The sequence below is a fragment of the Antrostomus carolinensis genome, unplaced genomic scaffold (assembly GCF_000700745.2).
Source record: "Antrostomus carolinensis isolate BGI_N321 unplaced genomic scaffold, ASM70074v2 scaffold60, whole genome shotgun sequence".
Classification (NCBI taxonomy): domain Eukaryota; kingdom Metazoa; phylum Chordata; class Aves; order Caprimulgiformes; family Caprimulgidae; genus Antrostomus; species Antrostomus carolinensis.
The window spans coordinates 5,848-16,575 of NW_010290274.1; the positions used below are offsets into that span (position 1 = coordinate 5,848).

General features: G+C 52.4%; 2 protein-coding genes across 2 annotated transcripts; both read left to right on the plus strand.

Annotated features, from left to right (window-relative positions):
• Positions 1-309: 309 nt before the first annotated feature.
• Positions 310-3,514, plus strand: LOC104528416 (placenta-specific gene 8 protein; the record flags this gene model as incomplete). The annotated part of the gene is made up of 4 exons (XM_029086096.1): positions 310-402; positions 2,182-2,301; positions 2,521-2,645; positions 3,407-3,514. Coding segments are annotated over 4 exons (446 nt in total), but the record flags the coding sequence as incomplete, so codon positions are not given.
• A 5,464-nt stretch (positions 3,515-8,978) lies between these two features.
• Positions 8,979-9,890, plus strand: LOC104528423 (placenta-specific gene 8 protein). Its single transcript, XM_010172429.2, has 3 exons — positions 8,979-9,096; positions 9,331-9,455; positions 9,783-9,890. Exons 1-3 carry the CDS (start codon positions 8,991-8,993, stop codon positions 9,888-9,890), a joined length of 339 nt encoding a protein of 112 aa, XP_010170731.1. The 5' UTR covers positions 8,979-8,990.
• Positions 9,891-10,728: the final 838 nt, after the last annotated feature.

The following is a 10,728-nucleotide window of genomic DNA, read 5'->3' on the forward strand; positions in this document are numbered from 1 at the left end:
GCTGCGATCTGAGAAGTATGCTTTTTCTTGGGGAAAATCATCTATCCCAACAAATGCACATCATCCAGAGCTGCTCTCCCCCAGACAACAACCATGTGCACTCAGAGTTCAGGGAATAAGGTAATATACATGCAACCATTTTTTAAAAGATGAATAGCAGTCTATGGTTTAATTCTGTGGGGAAAAGAAAAAAACAAACATGTTCAGCCTGTACTGGTCCTGACAGGGCACAGCTCCTGACCTCCCCCTCCAGTTACCTCCCACCATTATACTGGCCCACGGTTGGCTGCCAATAAGATTCTCCAACAGTGAGAAAGTTTAGTTTCATCTTCCCCAGAGCCTCTCTTCACAGGGTCCCGGCCGGCACAGAAACCTGCACTGACAGAAGCTGCTCACCAGAAGGTTGGTTATCTCAAAGCATTGAAATGGGAAAAACTTATTAGCCTGGGAAAAGTGGGATAGTAGTACAATAGTACATTTTTTTTTCCCTGCACAGCATATAATTTAAAGCAAAATATATGGCAAATCCTATGTGGGGAAGGGGGGAGGCTTTTAAAAAGCTATGCACAAAAGCTGGATTATGAAGAGGTGTTACTTCTTCTTTGCTGCTTTCTCCTGCTACCAGAATTTTATAACTGCATTAAAAGAATCTAGTGGGTACTTTGCTCTCTATTTGAATTGGGATCTCTCTTGTCTACATGGATCCTCAAGACCAAATTCACCTTAGCAAGGCTACTTAGCTGTATGTGTTTTCTGGTAGGCTCTAAGGATGCTGTCCTGTGAGGGGCTTGGATGTCACTTGCTTTTATATGTTGCTGCCTGGTCTCTCTCTGTATTTGCTGTCCTTTTCAATGGGGTGTGATACTTACTGGTGAAACCAGCAGCTTAATGTTGCATTCTCTTTGCTAATGTTGGTAGATAAGGGAGGAGAAACTATGTGAGTAGTACTCATCTGCAGAATGCTATGCATTGGTATAAGTGTAGAAAGCAGAGAGGTTGCCCACGTGTGGGTAGCAGTGCCGTGGGTGGGCAGAGGGAAGCGCTCGGAGGCAATGCTCGCTCGCCGGTTCCCTCTGGACACAAACCTGATGCTGCATGCACGCTGAGCGTGCAGGCTGGTGTGGATGGGATCCCCAGGAGTGGGATTTCTGGAGGAGTGTGCATTGCCCCGAAGGTTGGAGAGGGAAGGTGCCCTGCCAGTATTAGCTGCTTAATTTCACTTTCTGTTCTGGCTCCTGAGCTCAGGAGCTGCGCTGGGAGGAGCCTGACCACTCAGCAGTGTGGTTCTGCCTGTGCCAAGCTGCTATTTCTAAGAAGAAAAAACCCACAACCTTTGTTTGTAGCAAAAAGTTTCAACAAATGTGAGCAGGTGTGGGGTGGTTTTTTTTGTTTTGTTTTGTTTTGTTTTTTTTTTTCCCTTCCTCTTTCTTCTATTTTTGCATAACTGGAAGAATTTGGCCTCAGGTCAAAACTTGCTTTTCTTATCTGAGAATGTTTTGTGCTGTCTTTTACTTGGCTGAGAGAATAGGAGCACAGAGATTTAATTTATTAGGTTTTTTTTTTTTTCAGACCAGAGGCTTCCTGACTTTCAAGGTTGCTTGGTTAACTGCAGGCAGGCAAGGACTGAGGTTCAGACTTGGGACGTAGAGCTGAGTTTCTGCCTTTTGGGCTCACTGTGACAATAAACCGGAGATACTAGTTTTCTACAGTATCTCTCTTACGTGGAGCCCAGCTTTATTATGAGGAAATGTGAGACTATGGCTGCTTCCTGTGAGCTTTGTACCCACGCCAAAGCAATCCTCTGTAAAATATGCCAGGTTCAACAACTGAAATGGCCCAGTCACTGGCTTTAGCCTAGGTTTAGTGCCCAGCCCTGCTTGGCACAAGGGAAATTGGTGAACTGTGTCTAAGCACTAGTGAAGCCTTTCTGGGGTGGGGTGGGGAACGTCAATGCCCTAATGCTATTTTGAAGGCTGGATAAAATGAGAGAAAATGAAAAAAATCTTGAAAAGACCTAAATGCAGGCAAGGTATGGTTACGCTTTGTCACCTCCAGCAGCAGCAAGGGAGCTGGGCAAAAAGCCACCTTCTGAAGAGCGATGGTGACCAGCTTGGTTGGGGGATCAAACCAACTGCAGTTTTTTCACTAACTGTCCCATTCCCCTCCCATCTCTTTCAGAAGAGCAACTGGGAATGGCCACCCCATCCGTGGTGATGATCCAGCCTCAGCATGGCATGGCCATTGCCTCGAGGAACATATGGCAGACAGGGCTGATGGACTGCTGCACCGACTGTGGCGTCTGTGAGTGCCTCAGGTGGAACCATCTCTCAGCCACCAGCATTGATGTGCTGTGGTTGGTCCCACACCCTCTTGAGACACCTTTCTCACCCTTTCTGCTCTGGTTGGTGGGGTGATGGCTACAGCTGTGTAGCCTGGTCCTCCTACTTCCTCCTCTTGATGGTGGTGGTGCTGGGTGGGCGGGCAGAGCATCACCCAGCGCTGTGTTTCTTCCCCTGCCAGGCTGCTGCGGCATGTTCTGCTTCCCCTGCCTCGCCTGCCAAGTGGCTGGGGACATGAATGAGTGCTGCCTGTGTGGGACCAGCATGGCCATGAGGACCCTCTACCGCACCAGATACAACATCCCGGTCAGTGGTTAACCCGTCCCCTCACTGTGCTGTGAGGCTGAAAGATGAGGTGCCCCTGAGGCCCCTCTCTCTGCGCAGCAGGGATTAGCAAGGGGTGGCAGCACTCTCTACCCGCCCTTTTTTTTACTTTCGTATCCTGCATGATGCTGGGAGCACAGGACAGAGGTTGGGATGCCCTTGGCCATGCCGATTGCTGGGCTGGTGTCCAACAGTGAATGTTAACTGGATACAGTTCCTTCCCAGCACCCTTCACCGGGAGCACATGTCCTGCCTTCAGCTGCCACCTACCATAGCATCTCACAGTGCCTTGGCTGCTGCTTCCTCACACCATCCCCAGTCTTTGAAAGACGGGAAAGATTTGAGAGAATTGTGGGCAGACTCAAGAATAGATTAAGTCACAAATAAGCATCTGTAATCAGATGCAGAAGAAGGGTGGGCATTCATATACAGCACATATGTGAAACGGCTTCTCCCCATGGGTGTTAGTGTTCCCAGTGCAAACCGTGGTGACCCAAGTCCAGTTTGCCCCCGTCGTTTCTTTCTGTTTGTGTTTTTCCACCCAGTCTTATCTACTTCTCTTTTGGATTTGGAGGTTATCTGCAGCATGCAGAAAGGGCTTCCTCCCTCCTTTCTGATGTGTGGGTGTTCATCAGCTCCAGCCAGGAAACAAAGGGCACATGACATGGAATGTTATTAACCTCTTCTTTGCCAAAATCTGGTTTTTGGCAACCCTGTGTCCCTAACCAATTTCTTCCTAACAGGGGTCCCTTTGCTCTGACTGCTGTATCACCATGTGCTGCCTCACGTGCTCTGTTTGCCAAATTAAGAGAGACATCAACCGGAGGAGGGAGCTGGGCATATTCTGGTAAGAGGGGTGTGCTGGTCCTGCTTTATAAATCTGCCACCACATGGCCAAATGGCTTCCCGGAGACTCTCCTTCTGCCAACACCTGATGTAAGACACAGGGTTGCTGCAGAGGGGAAGTGGCCATGGACAGGTGACAAGAATGACCTGTCCTGCAGCAAAATGTTGCTAGGAACATCACACTGGGTGGGGGAGGGAAGGACTGGGGACACACAGACAGTGTGGCAAGGCACTGCCCCCCTCCCTGACACATCTCTCTGGTCCCGTTGCAGATGCTGCTGTCCTCGCTGCGCCCTGCGGAACGGCTGCAGGCAGAGTCCTCGCTGCCCTGGCTGTTGGGAATGCTCTGCAGGGGATTTGTCTTGATTTACGATTGATCCCCCCTTCCCTGGGTAACACCAGCAATAAAACTGCAGTTTGTCTTCCTACCTGTGTGTCTGTCACTGGGGCACTGCCTGAGGGCACCTGTCCTTCTCCTGCTCTCTGTCTCAGCAGCCCCTGGTGCCTGAGGGCACCTGTCCTTCTGCTCTCTCTGTCTCAGCAGCCCCTGGTGCCACTGAGACTTCCCTGCGCCTGCTGCAGAGAGAGATTTTCACGGGTGTTTTGTTATTCACTCAGCTTTTAGAAAGGATGCTTAACACATAGGAGGACTCAGTGTCACTCATCCAAGTTGTAAAATTTGGAAAAGTGACTTCTGCCCCAGGGCAGAACTAGGGCTTCCAGCAGGGTGGTGATGGCTGCAGGCCACCAAGTTGTTGCTGCTGTGGTGGCCCGGGTGGCTGTCAGGGCTGCTGGCTGGTCCCACCTTTCTGAAGATAAAGCCATGGGGATTTTTGGCTGCCTGGCAGCAGCCCACCTCCTACACTGCAGAGGCAGGATCCCCTGTGGACCCTGGGCTTGAATTCCCACCCTCCTGTGATTAAAAACCTGGTTGGGTTGTGGGTTGGCCATGGGCCACAGGCAAACCCTGCTGCCTCCTGGCCATGGCCAGGCAGAGCATGCCTGCCTGTGCTGGGCTGTTGGCGATGAGCTCTCCATCCAAAGGGCAGAGGTTACATCCACCCTTGGGGAGATGCTAAAGGATATTTCATAGAATCACAGAATTGCCTAGATTGGAAAAGACCTTTAAGATCATCAAGTCCAATCATTAACTCAACATTGACAAGTCCCCGACTAAACCATGTCCCTAAGCACTATGTCTAGATGACAACTCTCAAATACCTCCAGAGATGGAGAATCCACCACAGCACTGGGCAACCCATTCCAATGCCTGATAACCCTTTCAGTAAAGAAATTCTTCCTGATATCCAATCTAAACTTCCCTTGGTGCAACTTGAGGTCATTTCCCCTTGTCCTGTCACTTGTTACTTAGTTGAACAGACAGACCCCCACCTCACTACAATCTCCTTTCAGGTAGTTGTAGACAGACCCCTCCTCCCCTCAGCCTCATTTTCTCCAGACTAAACAACCCCAGTTCCCTCAGCTGCTCCTCATAAGACTTGTGCTCCATTTGCTCCCTACAGATCTCCCTCAGCTTCACTCTCTAAGGAAAATATGATTTGTTTTCTCCTCTGCCTTCACCTTCACCACAAGCGTTGTAAAGGGCAGATGGAGGCTCTGTCAGTGCTGTGGGGTGGGTCCATGTGGTGGCACTCCCACTTGCCCGAAACCCAGGTGGACCTGTGGTTGATCCCTGGAAATAAAGAAAACTGCATTTTTAACCTAAGAGCAGTAAAGGCCAGGAATGTGGAGAGGAGGAGAGAAGAAATACTGTGCTGCCATCTCCTCCCAGCACAGCGTGGTATGATTTTTTAGCTGTAGTTCAGGGCAGCACCTGTGTTACCTGAAGGAGTTATGGTCAGTTCTCGCTGATGCTCAGACTTAATGAAGGAAAGGTGCTGCACCTCCAGCAGGATATGGGTTAAGGCAACACAGGAGCCCAAAAGCAAACTGCCCTTCTCTGAAAACCTTCATGAGAAGTGGTGTGTCCCATCAGGGCTGTGGGCCTGTGGGATGCTGGGGTGGGGAAAGGCGAGGGAGGGGACAGCAGGAGCCAAGCAGACGCAGAAGCAAGCTTGCAGCCGGCTGCCTTCAGCAGGGAAGCTGCAACTGCGCGAAGCACCACCTAAGCCGGGGTCTGGTCTGTTAGTCAGAGGGAGCAGAGGTCGTTTGCCTGGGAGCACCCAGAGAGTATAAAGGATAAGAACCAGGAAAACGACAGGCGTCTCACGGGACAAGGGTGGCTCGACAGGTACGTATGGCTTGGCTTCGCTTCCGCGAGAGCTGCGGCACACAACTATGGAAACTGCTTGTGGCTGAAGCAGTGTTGCTGGGGAAGGGGTGAGGATGGACATAGAGGTGAGGCTTTCTACCTGGAAATCTACTTCAGAGCTAAACCAAAGCACGCTGGGTGCTGCTGCCAGCCATCTTGACAGAAGTGGGCAGCAGAGGTAAAGGACGGCAGCTTTTCACAGAATCACAGAATGTTGGGATCACACAGGAAGGCGTCCAGGCGGGTTCTGAATGTCTCCAGAGAAGGAGACTCCACAACCTCCCTGGAGCTTTTGCACTGCATTGTTCATTTCTGCACATATACATGTGCCTATGTAGAAAAAAGTGCTGCTGTATGACCTTGGTTACCAGTGAAATGTGGCTGCATGCACCTCAGGATGCATTTTGTTCCCGTCAGCTGTTCCAGTGCCACTGGTGGTGCCGTGGGAATGTAGATTTGGGGGTACCTGGGGTGATGTGCTGGGTGTGCTGGGCCTGGGCCACCTCTCAGGAGAGGAGTAAGCAGCGGAGGCTTCTCCAGGCTGCTACTTGCTCTACACTGCAGCCTCCATCTGCGCAGGGACGTGGTCCACTTGTACCTGGGGAAAGGAAGGGAAAGTCCATGGCCAGCCCTGCCTGCAAAGGGCACAGTGTGTGTGTGTGTGGTGTGCTCGGCTCCATTTTCCCTGTGCATTGCTGTCAATCTCATTATCTGGTGGTGGGGTTGTGTCTTCTTTGGCATGGGAGGCTGGTGGGGTCCTTCTCCTAGATCTTCTCCTGCTGCTGCTCCAGCACATGCTTCTGCCTGTGGTCCCTGCCATCCTGCCTGCTGCTGGGCATCCCTGTTGCTGCATGGGCCCCCCGTGTTGTCCCTGCCTGGTGTCCCTGCCACACAGCCCATCTTGTGGTTTGTCCCCTCCCCTGCCCCACTGGCTCCTGCTTCTTAAATTGTCCTGTGGAAAGGCTCCCTGCATGGGTGGTTGTTTTGGCATGCCATGAGGTGTTATATTGGTGGCAAGAATTACCTGGGGACTTGTGCAAGAACAAGCAGGGACAGCCAGCCAGGGCAGGGATAGGAGGTGTCTGGCAAGGGACAATGGGTGCCGTGGCCCGCACAGCACCCATGGGTGGTGGAGTTGCCTGTGTTCACTCCAAAGGTCCCTGCCAACAGCCAGACCCCTTGCCCCAGAGAGGGCACAGCAGTATTTTTGCTGCTCAACAGCCCTGTTCAGTAGCAGCAGGGAAACACCTTTGTCTTTTAACCCCAGCGGGGGCTGGTGACTGAAGCAATCCCACCAGCTGTTGGTTCACCCTTCAAGGTTACTTGTCGCTTAATGGGAGCAAATACCAGTGTCTCAGATAGGGTCAGCTCAGCCATGCTTCTGCTGCCTGCAGAAAGATGCAAAATGTCATGAGCAAATCATGTAGAGATTTCTCTAGGTGTAGAGATTTCACGCTTTCTTCCCTTTTATGGTGTAATTCAACATCCCTTTTCCTCCCTGTGTACTACCAGGGGGCAAGGGTTGGCCACATGGCAAGAGGCTGTGTCTGACAGCAGAGATGTGTCTGGGCTAGTCTGTAAATAACGGGGAACCACAGGAACTGCCAGCAGAGCCACCGACCCCTGTGCTGCCTACTGACTCCTCTCCATACAAATGCAATGCCACAGCCTGTGTCTCTCTGGTGTTGGATGCTGGTAATACACTTGGTGGCATCATCTGAGTGCTGGGCATAGCAATGTGTTTATTCCACTGTATTCCTTGTGTTTAATACTTGAGTTTTGTGTAAATTGTAATTCTGCCATGAAAGCAATCCCATTGACTTTACAGCATTTTAACAAAACATACAGGGATCATTGCCATCATCCCTGCCTTTAAATGGTAAATGCTTCCCCTGTTTTTCTTTTGGCTTCTCCCAGCACCGCAAGACTCAGGCTCTCCCTTGTCACACAAGGGCAGGGAGCCCCAAGGCAGGGAGAGGAGGGCTGCTCGGTAGCCCCCTGCCCACCCTGGCCGTCACCCAGACAGGCAGCAGTGCAGCTGCACAGGCAGGACAAAGGTGTCAAAGCTGGGCAGGGGCAGGCGGGGCACCAACTGTCCAAAGACACTCTGTTAAACACCCCTAATGCCCATTGCGGAAATGCCAACGCCTGTAAGGCCCCTTGGGAAAATGCCAGTGGGCTGTGCAGGGTCATGGCAGCTGGAGAGGACCTGGAGCTCTGCAGGGAGCTGCCCTGGGACCCCTCTGGGCAAAGGAGCAGCAGCTCATGGTTATGGGGTCCAAAGCTCAGGCTGCTTCCCTACTGATGATTTCTTTGCTGGAGATATACGTGTGGCCATGACTTGAGAGCGGGAGCGAGCCCTTGTAGCTCTAAGAGCACAGGGCTGGGAGTGTGTCTGTGTGGGACATCTCACCTCCATGCTGCTTAACAGAGCAGAGCTGGGCTTGAGCACAGGGCTGGGAATGTGTCTGTGTGGGACTTCCTACGGCAGCATCCTCTACGAATGTGTGTATTTATTTATTAAAGCTCCAAAGCAGAAGTGAGAATGACAGAGGGTGGTGTCATGCCTTGCAAGGGGCAGCAGGGAGGGAAGGGGCTGCACCTGGAGGTGGAGATGGAGGTGGAGTCATTCCGTGGGTCAGATGGGTTTGGGGATGGTGCTGTGGAGTAGGAGCTCTGCTGCTCAGAGGCTGCAGGCCCTCGGTGTGGAAGGATGGGTAGGAGTCGGGCTGTTAGGGTGGTGGTGGCCCCAGGGAACTGAGGAAGAGAAGGACAAGGTATTGGCACAGACAGGTAAGTGAAGGAGGGACAGGAATTTAGGGCTGGGCTTAGGATGATGGAAAGGGACAAGGAAAACCCACTGCCTTGAAACCTGCTAAGAAAGCAGGTGAAGAAGGAAGGGAGAAGAAGAGGGAGAGGCAAACAGGCTGAGATGCTCAGGGAACAAAGCAAAGATTAAAGTGACTACTGAGAGCCTGGGAAAGCTAGGACAGGGGCAGCTCCTGGCAGAGCTGTGCCCCTCACTTTGTGGTGGGGGTGGCAGTGCCCTGGCAGCGGGGACTCCTCAGAGACCTGTGCTGCCCTCTCCATCTTTGAATGCAGCAGCCTGAGCAAGACACCCACTTCAGAAACACCTGCACCACCTTTCTCTGATGTTTTTTTCCTTCCAGACCACAAACTGCCTGGAGTGACCTGACCCCGCGCTGGCAATGGCCTCTCACCAGGTGATCACAGTCCAGCCCCAGTTTTCAACTGCCCCACGGGCAGGCGAGTGGCAGACAGGGCTGCTGGACTGCTGCTCTGACTTTGGCGTATGTGAGTACCTGTCTACCCCTTGTTCCTGGTGTTGGCTCATGATGTGTTTCTGGTGTTTTTCTGCTCCTTCCATGGCATCACCCCTGCTGCCAGCCCCACTTTTGTGGGTACCAGCAGCAGAGCAGCTCTTGCCTGAGGTCCCACAGCTCCCATGGCTGCAGCCCCAGATGGCTTTCCCCCTCTCTCCTCTTTCTTGGCACCCTTCAGCCAAGCCTGTTTCTCACTGTCCTGCAGGTCTTTGCGGAGCCTGCTGCCCAAGCTGCCTGGCGTGTCAAGTGGCCGGGGACATGAATGAGTGCTGCATGTGCGGTGCCAGCGTGGCCATGAGGACGCTCTACCGCACCAAATACAACATCCCGGTCAGTGACCAACCGTGGGGCCACCGCGTTGGGTGCTGGGATTTGGGCTCAGGGAAGGAGGAAGGGGTGGGTGCTCGAGGGGAAGAGCAGTGGCAGGGAGTTGCACGGGCAGCCCTGTAGATAGGGAGTCAGGGACATGTCCGCATCCCTGCTGCGAGCTGGAGGTAATCCCATTGTACCTCGCCTCATCCCAGCCCTCACTGGGCATGAGTGGCAGTGTGCTGCGGGGCCAGGCATAAGCTGCTCAGGGTGCTGACGATGAAAAATAGAGAGACTTAAAAGCTGATGTAGGAAGGTGATACTCATACGACGTCCCTTGCTCTGCAGGGCTCCATTCTGGGTGACTTTTTCTCCCTCATGTGCTGCCCCTTGTGCGCGCTCTGCCAGCTGAAGAGAGACATCAAGCGGAGGAAGGAGCAGGGCATATTCTGGTAAACTGGGTGGGCTGGTGCTGGTTTATAAAGTCACTGCTGCACAGAGCTGAGTGGGTGCCCAGAGTCTCCCTTTCCACCAACACCTGATTTAAGATGCAGGGTTGCTGTGGTGCTGAAGTGGCAATGGCCAGGTGAAAGGGCAACCTGTCCTGCAGCAAAATGTTGCTGGGAAGCTCTTGCAGAATGGGAGGCCCATCACCTGGGTCCAGCCATCAAGGCAGGACTGGGACACACACACACACGGTGTGGCAAGGCACGTCCCTGCTCCCTGACCCTCCTCTCCTGTCCTGTTGCAGATTCCACCGATCTCGCTGCGCCCTGTGGAGCCATGTTGCAGAGGCTCACAGCATAGAAATGTTGCAAAAATCACAAAGTCAAATTAAAATGAGATTTATTGTAATCAAAATTGTTTAGCACTCCAACAAACATTAGTAAACTACAGGTTCAGGTTGCCAGGCAGGAACTAATACTACACAGCCGACTTAAGAATTCCAAAGCTTTAGAATGATGACTCAAAATGCACAATCACTCACCTAATAAGGTGAGGGCTCTCAGCCTCGAGGAGTTTCCCTGGGCATTGTCCTGACCCAAGGGGAGAATCCCCAACTGCAGACCCACTGCTCCGAGGAGGACCGACTCCATTTATACCCTAGTCGAAGCTGATCTGCGGTCATGTATGGCCAATGAGTCAGTTCTTTCTGGCTGAGGATCCCATCTTCTGGTGACCATGGACATGACAACACTCATCATCAAGCTGTGAAAAGCTGGGGTGTGAAAGCTCTGCTCTTCATCGGGGTGGGTGCACCTGCCACAAGCTGCTGCATGCTGCGGGGGGTTTG